Source organism: Bombus huntii, chromosome 5, assembly GCF_024542735.1.
Source record: "Bombus huntii isolate Logan2020A chromosome 5, iyBomHunt1.1, whole genome shotgun sequence".
Taxonomy (NCBI): domain Eukaryota; kingdom Metazoa; phylum Arthropoda; class Insecta; order Hymenoptera; family Apidae; genus Bombus; species Bombus huntii.
In genome coordinates, this window is record NC_066242.1 from 17,869,208 (window position 1) to 17,885,471 (window position 16,264).

The 16,264-nt window shown below is 38.2% G+C and overlaps 2 protein-coding genes and 1 long non-coding RNA gene across 8 annotated transcripts; 1 reads left to right on the forward strand and 2 right to left on the reverse strand.

The window, feature by feature from the left end:
• Positions 1-126: 126 nt before the first annotated feature.
• LOC126865554 (protein henna) lies at positions 127-5,856 on the forward strand. Of its 3 annotated transcripts, XM_050618213.1 has the most exons (9): positions 127-197; positions 272-449; positions 3,084-3,212; positions 3,332-3,486; positions 3,648-3,830; positions 3,899-4,095; positions 4,283-4,545; positions 4,658-4,887; positions 5,285-5,856. In XM_050618213.1, exons 2-9 carry the CDS (start codon positions 375-377, stop codon positions 5,445-5,447), a joined length of 1,395 nt encoding a protein of 464 aa, XP_050474170.1. In that variant the 5' UTR covers positions 127-197; positions 272-374; the 3' UTR covers positions 5,448-5,856. The 3 variants fall into 3 exon arrangements, with proteins under 3 accessions (XP_050474170.1, XP_050474168.1, XP_050474169.1); XM_050618211.1 differs by lacking the exon at positions 127-197 and having other exon boundaries at positions 230-449; XM_050618212.1 differs by lacking the exons at positions 127-197; positions 272-449 and adding an exon at positions 2,477-2,615.
• On the reverse strand, positions 540-2,293 carry LOC126865563 (uncharacterized). Its single transcript, XR_007689590.1, has 2 exons — positions 1,801-2,293; positions 540-636 (listed from the first exon to the last, which is right to left on the reverse strand). It is a non-coding gene; the product is annotated as an uncharacterized LOC126865563 (long non-coding RNA).
• On the reverse strand, positions 5,654-12,759 carry LOC126865551 (circadian locomoter output cycles protein kaput). 4 transcript variants are annotated; one of them, XM_050618202.1, is made up of 12 exons: positions 12,053-12,759; positions 10,509-10,565; positions 10,276-10,424; positions 10,066-10,157; positions 9,603-9,807; positions 9,413-9,508; positions 9,246-9,321; positions 8,814-9,052; positions 8,502-8,740; positions 7,956-8,384; positions 7,656-7,829; positions 5,654-7,525 (listed from the first exon to the last, which is right to left on the reverse strand). In XM_050618202.1, the coding sequence occupies exons 1-12, from the start codon at positions 12,091-12,093 to the stop codon at positions 7,103-7,105; spliced, it is 2,220 nt and encodes a 739-aa protein (XP_050474159.1). In that variant the 5' UTR covers positions 12,094-12,759; the 3' UTR covers positions 5,654-7,102. The 4 variants fall into 4 exon arrangements, with proteins under 4 accessions (XP_050474159.1, XP_050474160.1, XP_050474158.1 ...); XM_050618203.1 differs by having other exon boundaries at positions 10,509-10,553; positions 12,053-12,757; XM_050618201.1 differs by lacking the exon at positions 12,053-12,759 and having other exon boundaries at positions 10,066-10,151; positions 10,509-12,046.
• Between the last annotated feature and the right edge of the window lie 3,505 nt (positions 12,760-16,264).

Below are 16,264 nucleotides of genomic sequence, written 5' to 3' on the forward strand. Positions count from 1 at the left end.
TGCACGTTTACATTTTCTAGAGAGTCACGAACATCCTCGGGCTATCAATATCGTGAAAAGTAGGCTCTATGTGAAAATCATTATGTGACGAAATATAACGATATTAAATCACTCACAGACATTACTCGAGACGTTTCAATCTGTTCAACCAAGACATCGTGTGTTTTGATCGTTTAAAATTCACCTTTGTTATATTGGTATTTATTCGCTGCTTTATTCTCATGATCGAATATTTCATATATAAACCTGTAGCGGCATCTCATTAAAACAGACCAGCTCGACGAGACACGAACCAGTCCTATCAAGACGCTCGTCTCGAGAAAATCGTGACACTATTTTAATTCTTCTCGCAGCCTCATACCGTCGATCGTGACATGTACGCGAAAGCTATTGCAAAATCTCGACCGATGTCTCAAAATGACACGTGCGATTCTTCGATCCTTGACAAGGTAAGGGAAAATTTACGAAAAGGTAACATTGAGAACAGAATGAAAATCTTAGCTTTGACGTATCGTAAGGAAGTAAATGAATTAGCACGATAACGAAGTACATAAACATTTTATTCTGTGTATCGTCAGCTTTATCCTTAAAAGATGAATTTTCTTCGGAATTTCCCCAACGTCGTTGAAACGTAAACTGAAACGAAACGGAGAAACTTCGGTAAGAAATTAATTGTCACTACGTATACATCGTAAGTGATTATAGTTCTTATCGATTTTAGTTCTTATCGATAGCAATTTAATAATACATTTTGACAATGTTCTGTTAATACGGTGAAAAATTTAACAATACATTTTTTGTCTCGCTAATTTACTTTCATTTCAAATCACCTCGACATTCGATATAATTCTCGATTGTACATTCACGAAATTCGCAACCTTCGATTACAATCGCGTAATTATTTGTTGTTGAGATTTTTAATTATGCGATTATCACAATGCACTCGAGACCAGTTTCGCTCTAAATTGCGTTTTACGTTCACGGCCAATTCAGAAAACCCGTTTAAGCGAGCAAGAAAGGAAAACGCTGATACAGTTTCTGAAGTACGATTCGAATAAATCGCAAGAGAACTTGTACGTCACCTATGTTTATACGCATTGCATTGTTGTTACACTACTATCTGTATCGTCATTATGGTAATATTCATAATAATATTTATTTTCTTAAGAACAGCTAAATGTTTATAAGCCTCCCTCTTTGTAATTTAAGCTTAATCTAACATGAATCTAAACATTTGCATAAACATGCAATTATTATGTAACTGAACTATACATCATAGAAACCTTGAAGCAGCTATTATATATGTATATCAGTATATCGTGAATTATAATACACGAATGCGCGTATTTTATTTGTCACGATACTTGATCCAGAGTAACAAAATAAGTCCGTAATTCATTTTCATTTACATGACAATTTACATATATCGTTGAACGATTTTCACTAATTATGCAATGTCGATTATAATCCTGCTATGTAAATAATGATTCACTTTGCAACACGGCGATAAAATATTTATTACGTATATATATATATATGTTAGCGAGAGAACGAGTTTGCACGCTTTTTGTACAAGTTCTTTTCCAGTAAATTTTTCTTCTAACAAGTAAATTATATAATTATTAACAAGTACAATTATTATATAATTGTTTAAGTCTGCGTGCTGGCATGCACAAATCATCGATCGGACATTTCCCAAAGCTCTGAGAAATTAATCATATGTGAACATCAGATTATAGATAATTCTGTTAATAACATGCTTGATTAAAAGTACAGTAATTTGTAGATACAACTACTTACCTCGTACATTCTTGTTCAAATTTGATTATCGATCTTTAAACGTTTCGAAAAATACACGATACGCTTTTACGGAAAAACGAAGTTGTCGAAGTCGAATCGCTCGTTTCAAAGTATTCTCTGCGAAACGAACTCTCCGATTTGTCCAAGAGAAATCCGAACGGCGAAAAATTACGCCATTTACTTTCACTTCTTTTTCTTCTCCTTTAATTTTATCATAAAGTAACGAAAATAATTTCCTCCATCGTCTACCAAAGTCAAACGTTGCAAGGAGGACACGTATTGTATGTTTCCTCGATCACGAAGCGACCAACAGTGATGACTGTCGACGACTTTGCATCGCATTCTTTGCATTGTTTGTCGAGCAAAAAGTTTCGTCCAGTGAAATCAGCCTTGACATCTAGCAATCCTTCGTCATGGTCAGCATGATGCAAAAATAACGAAAAATTGCACTATAACAGGTTGTATTCTTTTCATCAGCCAATTTTTCTAGAAAATTTAATCGATTATCACGAATTTCATTCTTCCTGATAATGTAACGAGTCCAAAGTCAAGGAACGAGCTATCGGGAAAATTACAAGGCCTATTTCTTTCTTGTAAAATGCCCAAGATGGTTCGAGAAATCAGGAACGATAGTTAAAAAAGTAGGGGGAAGGGGAAATTGTCGGTGAATGTATAAGTACCTGTGACGGATTAATGGAGCGTAGTTTCTGCAAACGTGTCTCAGGACGATAAGTCGTAACATGGTTTACGAGGAAAAAACTTTACCTCCGTTCACCTGCAAGAATCACTCTCAAGTCTTGCTAGCGATGCACGATGTAAGGACTAACACTTTTGCATAAGGATTCTTTAATTTAGAAGTTTCCTTTCTTTTTCTTTCTCTTCTTTTTTTTTTTGCGAAACGTTTTTCCCGACCTTTTTAATCTCATTACACCGGTATACGATTTTTATTTTTACAGCTATGCGTCGTAGATTATTTGTACTCGGAACAATCGGATTTGCTCGATGTGACTTAGAAACTATTTTCAGTATTAAATTTGACAACTAATACGGTTGTAACATATCCTTCTTTCAATATACCTTTTTCCATATTACGTACCTATGGAAGAATTTGAAAACAAGTTCGGTTTATAATCGGCTCCTCTCGGAAATACATTTAGCCGATGAGATATCTTCATTAACATAACTGTTAAATTTAAAATTGATATTTCGGGACAAGCGAATTTTTATGCGGTCACGTAAACGATCGGACTACGCATCTTTAACGATATTACTATTTTCAAAAGCCTACGCTGATACATGGGGGAAACTACATCAAAGAAGGTAAGGACTCGGCAAAGAGCACCTGCCTGATCTTTTCACTCAAAGAAGAGGACTCCGTCGGAGCGTTGAGCAAATATCTTAAACTTTTCGCTGTAAGTACCATCAGTGTCGTCCATTAGCGAGAAATACATCGAGTATCATCGTAGCGACAAAATTGAACGTAGAAATTAGATTTTTTTCGCAATAATTTCAACTTTGATTTCATTCGCAGGAACACAAGGTTAATCTGTCGCATATAGAATCCAGAAGCTCCCTCCGTCGAGCGAATATGTACGAGTTTATGGTGGAATGCGTGCCTGGCGGAGACCTTGGAACAGTGATTGAAAAACTGCGGCAACAATGCAGCTACTTCTCGATCATTTCTAGGTGAATGTTTAATAATGAAGAAGGATTTTTGAATATCCTTTTACACATAAAATAATCTTACGTATTTTACGAATCATAAATATTTGAGAACTAACATTTTACAGAATTCTTTCATTTTTAGGCAGATGTCCTTTAATTTTCAATGTTATTCATATTTATAGAAATCACAAAGATAACATGGGAACCGTACCATGGTTTCCAAGAAGAATCAGAGATCTGGACAAGTTTGCCAATCAAATTCTCTCGTATGGAGCGGAATTGGACAGCGATCATCCTGGATTCACGGATCCTGTTTATCGACAAAGGCGCAAATACTTTGCAGATTTGGCGTTCAATTACAAATAGTGAGTCCTATTGCAGGAAATGAAAAATATATACAGGCATTCGTAACGCTACTCTTATATTTTCCTAGTGGTCAACCGATACCAAGGGTGGAGTATACCAAAGAAGAAATCGAAACGTGGGGTGTAGTTTTTAGAAACTTAACGAAGCTTTATCCAAAGTATGCCTGCAAGGAACATAATCACGTGTTTCCTTTGCTGATCGAAAATTGTGGCTACAGAGAGGACAATATTCCACAATTGGAGGACATATCAAACTTTTTAAAAGGTATTAGTCGTTTTATTCAACCTGATAGACGATAGTAATATCTTTTATTTCCAATTTTGAGATACTGAATTTCTACGATATTCGCGAAACAACATAAAATAACAGCAATGAGATTTGTGTATTTTCACCTGTCGTTATTATCAGCTGTTCTTCTTAATTTTTCCGATATTCTTAAATATCTGCATAGATTGCACCGGTTTCACTCTTCGACCTGTGGCTGGCCTTCTATCTTCGCGTGACTTCCTAGCTGGTCTGGCTTTCAGAGTATTTCACTGCACGCAGTACATTAGGCACGGTAGTAAACCATTGTACACGCCTGAACCTGACATTTGTCACGAAGTACTGGGTCACGTTCCCTTGTTCGCTGATCCGTCATTCGCACAATTTTGTCAAGTCGTTGGCTTGGCGTCTCTCGGGTCTCCCGACGAGTACATTGAAAAATTAGCTACGGTAATTTCGAAAGATTTCCTTTCATTCGCTATTTATTCGTAGTTCTTTATCCGATTATCCATTTCGTAGGCTATGTCGTAAACGAAAAGAGAACATGTAAAATTTGTTGCAGTGCTTCTGGTTTACGGTCGAGTACGGCCTGTGCCAACAAAATGGCGAGCTAAAGGCATACGGTGCTGGATTGCTTTCGTCTTTCGGCGAACTCGAGTATTGTTTGAGCGACAAACCAGAATTGCGTCCTTTCGAACCAGCAAAGACAGCGTTGCAAAAGTATCCGATAACCGAGTACCAGCCTGTCTATTACGTTGCCGAGAACTTCGAGGATGCCAAACAGAAAATGATGTAAAGTTGACCGATCTAAGTTTTCAGCATGCTTATCGTCTTATCGCGAGTGAAAGAAAGATTTTTATTTATTATGAAAACTTTTCATCTTCGGAGTTGCGTCAAATTTATCGTTAGTCAACGATGCACGCGATTTAAAAGTATGCATGCAATTATATAATCGCGCAACATAACGATTCGTGTAACTTTCATCTCTATTACGCCACAGAATTACGAGAATCCATAGTTTCTTGCCTCTTACTGCGTATAATGACTTTTAACTTATGCGATCGGCCATTCTAAACAATAAATTGCTATAAATACAGTATAAGGGAGGGAGAATCGGTAGTTCTTCCTTCCACTCTTGTTTTATCGAATTATCGATCGAACGATTATTCTATTCTATTTTTGTTCGCAGTAAATTCACAGAGAGTATACCGAGGAAGTTTGGAGTGAGATACGACCCGTATACCCAGAGCATTAGCATAATCGACAGCAAGCATCAAATCGAGGATCTTGTGCACAACGTGAATCAAGAAGTACAAATTTTGATGGACGCTTTAAGAAAATTGAGGCAATAGAATTTTCACGTAATCTTATCGATTAACCACGTTACATATAGTAGGTATTTAACAATGCGAAACTGTTTATACGATGAAATAAAATAAAACAGCAAGAAGAGATGAAATACTTTCGAATTTAGTCCATTTCGAGGGAAATTGTTTTTCAACCTGAAATGAAAAAGAAACGATTAATGACTCGAAGACGAACCATATGACCACGATAATCTCGCTGTTTTTAGGAACCTTTATTTGCACGTTGAATATGTATATAATTCTCAAATTTTTATACCATAATTTACAATCATACGTGAGAAAAGTTATTGTCTTAATACGTAATAGCCTGCAGATACGTTTATCGGGATTCGGCTAATTCATCGGAATGTATATGAATCCTATGTTTCAATAAATATATGTATAATACGTATAATATGTATACATACATATGTATAATCCATCTAACACGATCATGATCGTAAAATATATCGATTTCGATGCCATACACACGGGTATAATACACGTTGTTTCTCTATAGACACGTACATTTACAAATAGCTTATTATCGTGATACATTTACAACAAAATATATTATTGTACTTTCCTTTTTTCGCCTTCTTAACCATATATATATACAAGGTAAATTTGTTGTATTAGACGCCAGTGTTTTTCTAACAAGCGGTAGGTTCGTGAGAAAAATAGGACACGCGTTTTCTGTTTGTTTCTCTTTCGTCGTAAAATCTATCGTTTACGAAAAAAAAGACGCTGAGAATTCGTAACAAAAATACCTTGTATACATACATATGTAAATATACCCTGTTTTTTTTTTTTTTTTTTTTTAAATTCGGTTCTCTTTAGTTTCTATGTGGTCCGGTGAATAACAAAAATAATTCTCAAACTTTATCGTCCGAGATGCACATGTATTTTGAACACAAAGCGTTCGATCAGAGTTCCAAGTAATTTTACCTGTGTTTTGTACTTTTTCAAATCAATCAAACGACTATTCTTTTGTTATTATCCGACTCAAAGAGTCAGTTCACGCATACGCTGTCACCGAGTGGATAAACTTTATACAGAATTTTTACACATATGTATATACGTCGTGGGAGATACAAAATGGCCCCTTAAACTTCGAGGGATAAATGTCGACGTTTCGGAGAATTATCTCGTGTCGATCGTAAATAAATAACGAAGGAGTTTTGCAGCGATTCTTTAGTATGGTACTTTCTACATAAATTGAACAGACAAATATAGACGATATGCAAGAGATTTTTGACACTCGAGAATGTGCCACAACGATAAAAAGTACCATAGATCTGAATTCTTTACCTTTTCTTTAGCACAAAAAATCTCTCATTTTGGTCAAATTTTTGCTCGATCAAAGCAAACAGAGGTTCTCATCATCTGCGTTATAATTTGCGTTACAAACACGATGTCGCTTCTTACACGGAATATCTTTTGTACATACATCTCACATTTGTATAAAAATACGAAATCCTTCGTGTCTCGTTCCTGCGCGAGACGCGAACGGAATAGCATGACGCGTTTCGATTCGCGACGATATCCGTTCCATCTTGGACGAATCCCCGATCAAATTTCTTTTCAACTTCAAATATCAGTTCCTTAACCGAAGAATTTCAACGGAGATCCCCGATAGAGAATCAAAGAAAGGGACTTTTTCAATTTTGCGACGATCTCTGTTGTTGATTCGCGGATGGCTCTATCTCGTTATACAGTATGTCCGCTTGATGTGGACACATTTGGAAAGGCACGAGATCCGGTGGGTTGCCATTTTGTCGCGTTGGTGCTTGCTGTTGAGACTGTTGTTGCTGATGTTGCAGCTGCTGGTGCTGCTGCTGTTGCGTTTGGATCATCGTACCTACGTTACCTTGCGCTGTAGTCGACATCGTTGGCACTGGACTGACCGTCAATGGATGAGAGAACAACTCTGTAGGCACGATTGGCACTGGAACGGTAATCGGTAAAGGAAGAACGTTTACTCCTTGAACGTTACTAGACGTTGGCAACTGAACGTTCGAATTGTTCGTATTGCACCTATTCATCTGTTGACACGTATTCGCAGTATTGTACGGCATGCCCGTCTAAAAAAGTATTTGTGATTTACAAAACAAATGATGTGAATCATGATTTGACCCATCGATGATGGCTTAGCGTACTTGCATGAAGATATCTAATCGTAGAAAACATCAACGTGCTTATAAAAATACTTACATTGAGCAACGGCGATAAAATACCGTATCTAGCGATGAACAACTGTTCCGACACTCTTCGTAACTCTTCTTGCTGATGCACTATTAATTGTTGCAGTTCTTCGTGTTTCCGTTGCAGCTCGTCTTGAATTTGATTCTGTGCTGGTGTCATCACGATATCTTGCTGATGTAACATCTACAAATACGCAGATACTTATGTACGATACGCTGTATCCTCAGCAGCGTTTCAACGACAAACTGATTTTATAAAAATATATTGGCTGCGTTTCAATTTCGAACAACCTAATAATCGTTGCTTTACCTCGTGTGTTGGCAATGTGGATATAATTGGCGCGGCAGGAGTTACGAAGCCTGTGCTAACCACAGGTTGCAAATTAACAGTCGTGTACTGCGCCTGTTCCATAAAGTTGATGCAACTTTGATCAACCTCTAACAAAGATTGTTGTTGCGACTGTTGCTGCTGTTGCTGCTGCTGTTGTTGCTGCTGTTGTCTGTTATCGATTTGAGGCATTTGAGTTTTCGACGGCACAGAGCTGTTCGCCGAGGCGCCTTTCGATCGTGAAACGTGCGTTATCTGCGAATGCGGCGAGCTTTGCATAGACGCCGACATCGACGAACTATCGGAGCTCTCCACGTGATGTCGTGGCTGTGTGTTCGACGCTATCGATTTCGACGTTTTCGACGATTTCGCTGGCCATTGTGTCGGAGGCACTGGACGAGACGCGGTCACCTGTAGGAAGATCGCACACACGTTATTCTACAGAATGTCTGGAATAGTACGATCATGGAATTTAATAGCCACGACATTACGTTCAGGCATGTATAAGATTTACACAAGTAAATTCACCTGCTGTTCCACTGGCATCAGAACATCCTGACTCTGTTCCTTGTTAAAACTTTCCGACTCCTTGCGCAATTCCTTAATCACATCGATGTAACTGACAACGTAATGCGTGCAGACGATAAATTCAGGCTTCGAATTCCACTGATTGTACGTGATATAAAATCTAGTTTGCAACCATATCCATTGTTGCCCCTTCGTGAGGAATCTGTAGTAACAGGAGGTTCCTTCACCCTTCTGCATCACTACCAATAAATTTCTCATAATTTCAAACTCATCGTTTTTTCGCGATATTTACTGCCTTTATCGGATACATACGTGATTCGTGGCAAGTAACCACCTTGTCCAAGTCGTCCACGTGATAATAATCATATCCAGACGTGCCTAACACCTCGAATGGCAAATATCCGATAATAGGCGGCGCTCGATGATCCAGAAATAGGAATTTCCACTCGAGGCTATGTCGCGAAGTGAATTCCGATTTTGTGTTATCCATCACCGATAATTCGCGAATCAACTGTGGCGTCTGGAGGCGTCCTGTACCCACGAAAACTAATCTAAGAGAACACAAACGAGTTTATTGCGACGGTTCGATAGATCACATGTTTGCACGTGCTTTCCATTCGTGCAGTTCTTTCATTCCAAATCTGTTGATAACGTATTGACTAGCGACAACGATACAGTTAAATCGAAAGCAAATAAATGTACACGGGTGTTTTACTTATGTCTTATCTTATTAAATGAAATTACTTCGTATCTATTCCACTAGTATTGCTGAATTTCGTGTTCGGAAGCAAGTTATCCGCGTCCGTATCGACGTCAGAACCTGTAAGCAAATAGGTAAACGTAAATGTTTAGATATATGTATATATATATATACGTATATTATATTATTATATGTATATATAATTACGTACGAAAATATCCGACAAATTGCACAAGCTCGTATATTGGGTTTTCTTGAACATTTATGCCTCCTCTTTTGATATGACAGGAAAAAGATATTTTCTCCTCTGTAAATATGCATAACGATTTTAACACATTTACCGATGTACTATACTCGATGTCCTTTTTCTTCCAAAAAATGTATTTCTTAAAAAATAGTACCCTGTTTAATGTTTCGTTGGTCTTTTGTGATTGCAGGATTCAGAAGTACGTTGTAGAGAGGAGATTGATCCTCTTGATAAGTGATATCGTAGATCGTCGTGTTCTCCAGTTCGTTCGGAAGATACCCGAGAAGAGACGTGACGCTTTCAGACACATAATAAATGCGCCCGCTTGAAGAAAATACCATTATAAAACCGTCCAGAGCCTAAGAAACGTCGTTTGTGTTTTTATTGGTAAAATCTTTAGTCGGGTCATATCGATCGTGCTACTTTCAGTAACATCTTTATAAGCTTGAGTTCGTTGCGAAATCGAACGAAGATAGTATATCGCAGAAGTTGTTCGTTTCTTTCTCTATGCGACAAATTACAACGACACGAGTTAAAGAGTTTGACGATCTCAACCTTATAACCAACAGCGACACTGTTTCGAATCGATGACTATACACTCGATAGAAGAATCGTACCTCTAATATGAGATGCGTAAATTCTTCGTTGGACAAGAAGGACGGTTTCCAATCTTCTTGAATCTCGTGTACCCTCGATCTGACAGCTATTTCTACGGCATTTTCAAGCTCGAAATTAATAATATTCGCAATTAAACGTAATCATTGAAAGAAGAAGAGAGTAAGAGCGTAAGACGAGTTAAATTATTCGAATTATTAAACGATGCGTACCGTTGTGATTTTTTAAAAACAAAATGGTGGACTTCAGTACTGTGGATTTATCCATTTTCCTCGTATTCGAGCTGACCATGCTACCAAGTTCGTTCACGAGCATATTGAACTGATCTCTCCGTTTCTTTTCGCTCAGATTTCGTGATTTTCTAAGGCGGTAAAACATTCTACGGTTAGTTTGCCACCTTCGGAGGCGTTGCACAAAGCAATAACGTTTCTAATTGAACTCTTACCGTTTCGTGTCATCCTTCTCGTCAACGTCATCGTCCATCGTATCACTGGACAGGAAGCTCATGAATATATTAAGAAAAAATATTATAAATTTATGAAGCATCGGTGTTACCAATGTTGCTACCATTGTAACATTAGCATTATCGTCGGTATTAATATACCAGAACGTATTTTTCCAATATAAATTTCTTTCTTATCGATTAAAAGAAGAAAGAGGAATAGGAAATATTATTTGCTCCTTGGTTACTATGTATTTCGTTGAATGGATATTTAGATTCGGACGTAGAATTATCCGATGGTTATGATATCGTAATTATTTGATATCGCAGATTTAGAATTGAAGTTAGAAATGTAGGATATGTAGAATATAATAATCGTAAAATTAGATTATCAGCATCGGGTGTCGAGAGAGGAAGAAGATAATTTGAAACGCATCTGTTTGTGATTTTCTCACTCGGCACAGGGATACTACACGTGCATTACAATAAAATCAATACCACGAACTGCTTATTGTGTAACAGGTTTGGCAATCGATATTGGTTAGAATAACGTTATTTCATGAGATTGCCGGACATCTAATACATCGTCAAACGTGTATCTCGAGAAATATTATTTACTTTCGTGTTAAATCGTTCAGTCGATATTTTAAAATTACTAATTCGTCTATAAATCGCAAAGAGAATTTACAAAGCATAATACAATAAAACAGAAACCATGTTTCTGACGCGGCATTATATCGACCAGGTAAATTAAATATTTAATAATTAAATATTTATTGTCAACGGCAAGACGTTAACAGAGGACAACGAAGTTACCGTGACTTCATGTAGGAATGCATCATCGCGAAGACTAAATATCGAAATTAATAGGAAACGATGCATCAAACGAAATATATATATTCTAAGGAATCGAACAGAGAAGCTACAAAGTATAATTCCTTAAAAAAATTCGGAGCGATACAAAATAATAGTCGTTGATTCGAGTGTAGGAATATCGGCGCGCGAGTGCATCGATCAGAACACGTTACGCGTCCCTGGCGATCAGACGTCTGCGAGCGATCGTCGGACGACCAACGCAACGTAGTGTACAGCACCAAGCTCAACCTTATCGATTGTATAAATCGCGGCACAATCGTTGATAATCAAGTTGCGGCATCGATCTACCGGTCGTGCGCTGCACGCAGTGTTAATCGTGCCACGATAACAACGGCGAAGACAACGAATCGTAAATATCGATTCGCGGTATCGATCGATGGAACGTTCAACGGAGCACAGTAGATCGTGCCAGTCCTGACCAGACGCTCGCACCGCTCCTAACAATCAGCGAAATAAAAATCATCTACGTCCAAACAAATGACAAACGATATCAACAGATCGGTGACTATCGAATTTCGTCGTAATAGATCGACAGGGCTGACGTGCTTTTCCATCGTTCGTTAAATTTTCCAATTTTCATCGTCCACGTTTATTGAATTTCCAGACGGTCGATAAACAGTATCGTTGTTATTATTCGTTGAACGATGTGCTAATAGTCGCGTGTCACTTACTCGGATTGTCTGGAGGATCGCCCTCGTGAATAACTCGCCATGTAACTTGACGTATGTGCGCTGTCACGTCCGTGTATGCGTGTTGTCGCGGACACGCCGTCGATCAGTAGCCTCAGATCTTGCGATCCTCGTTCTCTCGAGGTTTCCCCTGTTGACGAGTATTCGTCGACCACGTAGAATTCACAAGCTCGGGGTGCCACTTCCGCGGCAAGCGCCGACACATTTTTCGAACGACACGCGCCAACAGACGGGTCACTGGTTAGCGCGCCAGCAAAATCCGTCGATGAAGCCTCTAACGATCGCACGAGATAGCTTACGGTGCATGCACGTATGTACGTGCGACGCTTACGTACGACTTCGCAATGGAAGGTCTCTCGTTGCACCGTCTGAAGTTGTACGCGCTCAATTCTGCGGGGCTCTAATACCGAGAACACGGCTGCGAACTCACGATGGCAGAACGCATGCTCGGATTTGAAAACAGAAATGGCAGTGATACTGCGTGCTTCGTTCGTCAAATTCCACCGTTGCACGATTTTCTTCTCTAACGTTCGTAGAATCTCCCAATATTCTTTTCCGATGTTCGCCGAGTTTATAGATATGGTTTTCCAGTTTATAAATATATAGCGTACCGAGATTAGCTTAAACAGCTATTACTTGGATTAATAAGAAGTTCAAACGATAAAAAACGAAAGCATAGTTTTATAGGCGAATACTATTCGATCGGACTGATCGATCGAAAGCTCGTTACAGACAGATATATTCTAGTGACGTAAAATTCTTTACCGACGCTCATCTATGTATTTTTACGTAACGTTCTACGTTGCTGACACAATAACATTTCAAACTTTATGCATCGATATATATTTCTTGATCGAACGTTTTCATAGACAGCGATCGAAAATGTATTTTTCTTATATCGATATTTCCGATACCCCTCTCCCTCCCACGTCATCGTGCTACCTCGACTATAAACTGAAAATTTACTTTAAATTACGATATAAATTTATTTGCGATAACCACAAAACGATAGTCGCAACGGCAAACTTATTATTCCCCAATGTAGACAAATTTCCGCCTTGTTTCGAAATTTCCTTTATGATATTTAAAGAACGTAAGAAAGGCTGCACCGTGTCTACCATCTACCATCGTATCTCCTTTCTCCAGCGTTTGTCTCGCGATAGTGCGTGCAACAGAGTATCGAATGGACCAGGGACGTTGATAAGTGTGTTAGATTGCGGCTAACTTCAAGCAAATTATTCGCCAACATGATAATGGACGCTAAGCATTTTCCCATTGTGCGCAGACGCGTCTTGTCGATGCATTACCGCCTAGCGATGGAATCAAGTTTGACATGTTTTTACCAATCCAAGTCAGTTTCACTTCGTAGGATTCGAAAATTTATTTCTAACAAGGTCGTATCGCTAAAAAATGGTACTCGAACCTGTCGTATTAATATATATTATAGAAGATAAGGTATTCGTAAAAATTCGAGATTACCTCGAGTTAACATTCAATTATACATCTATTCGATGGCAGATCGATCTATTGCGATTCTAATACGCAATTCGAAACTGTCCAGGATAAGTAAGAATCTGCTTCAACATATTCTTTTCTCCAAGTATTCTCAAGGTATTTGGAAATTTACGATCGTATTCGATCGCATATTTGCCATATGCTCCATTCCATCGCTACCGTCGCCATGAAAACTCGCATACCAGATGAGCGGCATCGGTAGCGGCACGGATCGCTTCTTCTCCGCCAGTAAAATCATGCCTGATTGGTCAGACCGTGTTGCACTATTTCCAACGTCGTGCCAATCATACGCAGTGACGTATGCCGTTCATAAAATAACATGTTAGAACTTATCGAGAAATGCGACTAACGCGCCTATCTCATCAACGATACCAAGCGAGTTACATTCTCTTGGATGGAATTATAAATTCTGCGAAACTTAAACGCGATACCGAACGAAGGAGATTTTTTTTTTTATAAAATAGCACTATGTCATTTTTTAACGCGACGTACGTATTATTTGCGTATTATGGACATACGAACGTTTTTATTAAGTGGAAAATTAATGTTGTTTTATATTTCATTGAAAATTGTCAAGATCTTGATCGATATAATCCAATTTCCGAATAAGATACCGAGGAGTAGATGATGTCATTCGTAGCACAGTGCTCTTAAGTAGAATAACCTGGTGCAGACATATGGTCGTCTATTATCTACTGTTCGTTTCCTTAAAAAAGCAGATTACAATGTTGCAACTTTAGACTTATATATACATATAGGGAAAAAGGAAGAAAAAAACCTCGTGTAAATTTTACATAATGTTTATTATTTATAGTGTACTCAGAAATGTTGGGCCTCAACCAGTGGGCCTCCTCTTTTTTTTTCTTTTTTCACTTTTTTTTTCTTTTGACATATTTGATCAGTAAACATCACAATGTTATCTTTTTCCTCTAGTCCGTACAGTTTTTCCTCTCTTTCTCTCTCTCTCTTTTTTTGTAATTTCTTTTTCTCTCCATTAAAACCAACGCGCAACCTGCTCGTATCCGTTTTGCCTCTTCATGAATTTCTTAACACCGAGACTTCACGTATTCATCGATTTCGGTAACTTTGCACGCGGATGTTTCATTTTCTTTTCCTCTCCTTCCTATTTCTTATTCTCGTTGATTGAAAGATTAAAAAATTAATCATCGAAACGTATTAAGAAATCTCAGCTCTCTCTTCGTTCTTCGTTTCCTTTCTCTCAGTTTCGTCGTTTCTCATACATTTTCGAAATAATACGATCCACACGTAATAAACGAACGCGAAGTCTTGCGTACAAACCCGTCACGAGCAGATTGTGCCTCGCAGAAAATAAATAATCATTCAGCTTCTTACGGTGTTTGGTTTCTCACCCACAAGATCAACATGCCAGCATATCCGTTACAACAAAACATCGAAATATAACAACTGTATAGAAAAACGCAAAACGGAAAAAGGAAAAAGATAAGAAAAAAATAAAAATAAATGATCTGCTACGCTGTATCGGTAATTTATAGATCGCAAGAAATGTATTGTTCAACGTGATGAAGTTTTCAATTATACTTTCTCTCATTCTCCCTCTTTCTCTCTTCCTTTCTCCCTAATTTCTTTCTCGCTCTCTTCCTCTCTCTCCCTTTCTCACTCTCTCTCTCTCTCTCTTCCTCTCTTTCGCTCTCTGGTTCGTTCGTTCGATCGTGTTTCTGCTCAATGACCAATAATAATATAATATATATATGTATATATAATATGTATATCCGAGGCATAAATGTATTCGGTTAAAACACAACTTAGCGTTAGTAACGTTCGCGTATTACAAAAGTTGTCGCCGAATACGAAACGGTTGATTCGACAATTAGAAAAAACGCATCGTTTGTTCTTTAATATTTTTTTATGTTCTTTCTATCACTTTCTCTCTCTCTCTCTCACTTTTTAAAAATTCTTTTTATTTTGTTTTCCTCGTTTCATCCTCTTTCGTAATTTTTTCCTGTTTTTTTTTCTTTATTTTCATTTGTTCTGTCGTCTCGCTTCCATATTCGAGGAGCTTCTAAAAGTGTGTTTGAGTGGGCATAAAAGTAGGAGAGAGAAGGACATAGGGAACGATCCAGGATGCTTTTCCATTCTTTACGTTTTCTCTCTCTCTCTCTCTCTCTCTCTTTCTTTCTCTTTCTCTCTTTCTCTTTCTCTCTCTCTCTCTCTCTCTCTCTCTCTCTCTCTCCCGAAACGGGCGGTAAGGTTGTAGAAGAATTGGGATAGGGGAAGTGACTTTCCGTTTCTCTTTTTCTTTTTTATTATAGTTATAGTAACCAACCACCCCCACTGTACACGCTTCTGCACGACTCTTCGTCCTCTCGTGGACATTGAAAAATTAGGATACGCACGTGTCAAAGTCGAAAAATGAAATTCTAGGGACGGTGGCCATTCTTGTCCGTCGATCGATTATCATCGTATCGACGTTAATATCGTTACATTGCCATCCTTGTCACGCCTTCGTTTCATTCTTCGATTCGATCAATTGAAAATTCTGCCGCAATTCGGTCGTCGAACGTTCGCGAATTATTTGCAACAACAAGATTTTCCTTCTTTCTCGTCACTCTCTCTCTCTCTCTCTCTCTCTCACTCTCACTCTCTGTTTCTCTCTCTGTCTGTCTTTTCTCCGTTCGACGAGCACTTCTTTTTCCTTTT

Excerpts from the sequence above, each read along its gene's own strand:
- LOC126865554 (XM_050618213.1), top strand. The coding sequence starts at position 375 with ATGTACGCGAAAGCTATTGCAAAATCTCGACCGATGTCTCAAAATGAC. Across the intron at positions 450-3,083 it reads ATTCTTCGATCCTTGACAAG|CCTACGCTGATACATGGGGG; the intron begins GTAAGGGAAAAT and ends TATTTTCAAAAG. Across the intron at positions 4,546-4,657 it reads ACATTGAAAAATTAGCTACG|TGCTTCTGGTTTACGGTCGA; the intron begins GTAATTTCGAAA and ends AATTTGTTGCAG.
- LOC126865551 (XM_050618200.1), bottom strand. The coding sequence starts at position 10,633 with ATGGTAGCAACATTGGTAACACCGATGCTTCATAAATTTATAATATTT. Across the intron at positions 9,808-10,065 it reads TTACGCATCTCATATTAGAG|GCTCTGGACGGTTTTATAAT; the intron begins GTACGATTCTTC and ends GACGTTTCTTAG. Across the intron at positions 9,053-9,245 it reads ACTAGTGGAATAGATACGAA|ATTAGTTTTCGTGGGTACAG; the intron begins GTAATTTCATTT and ends GTGTTCTCTTAG.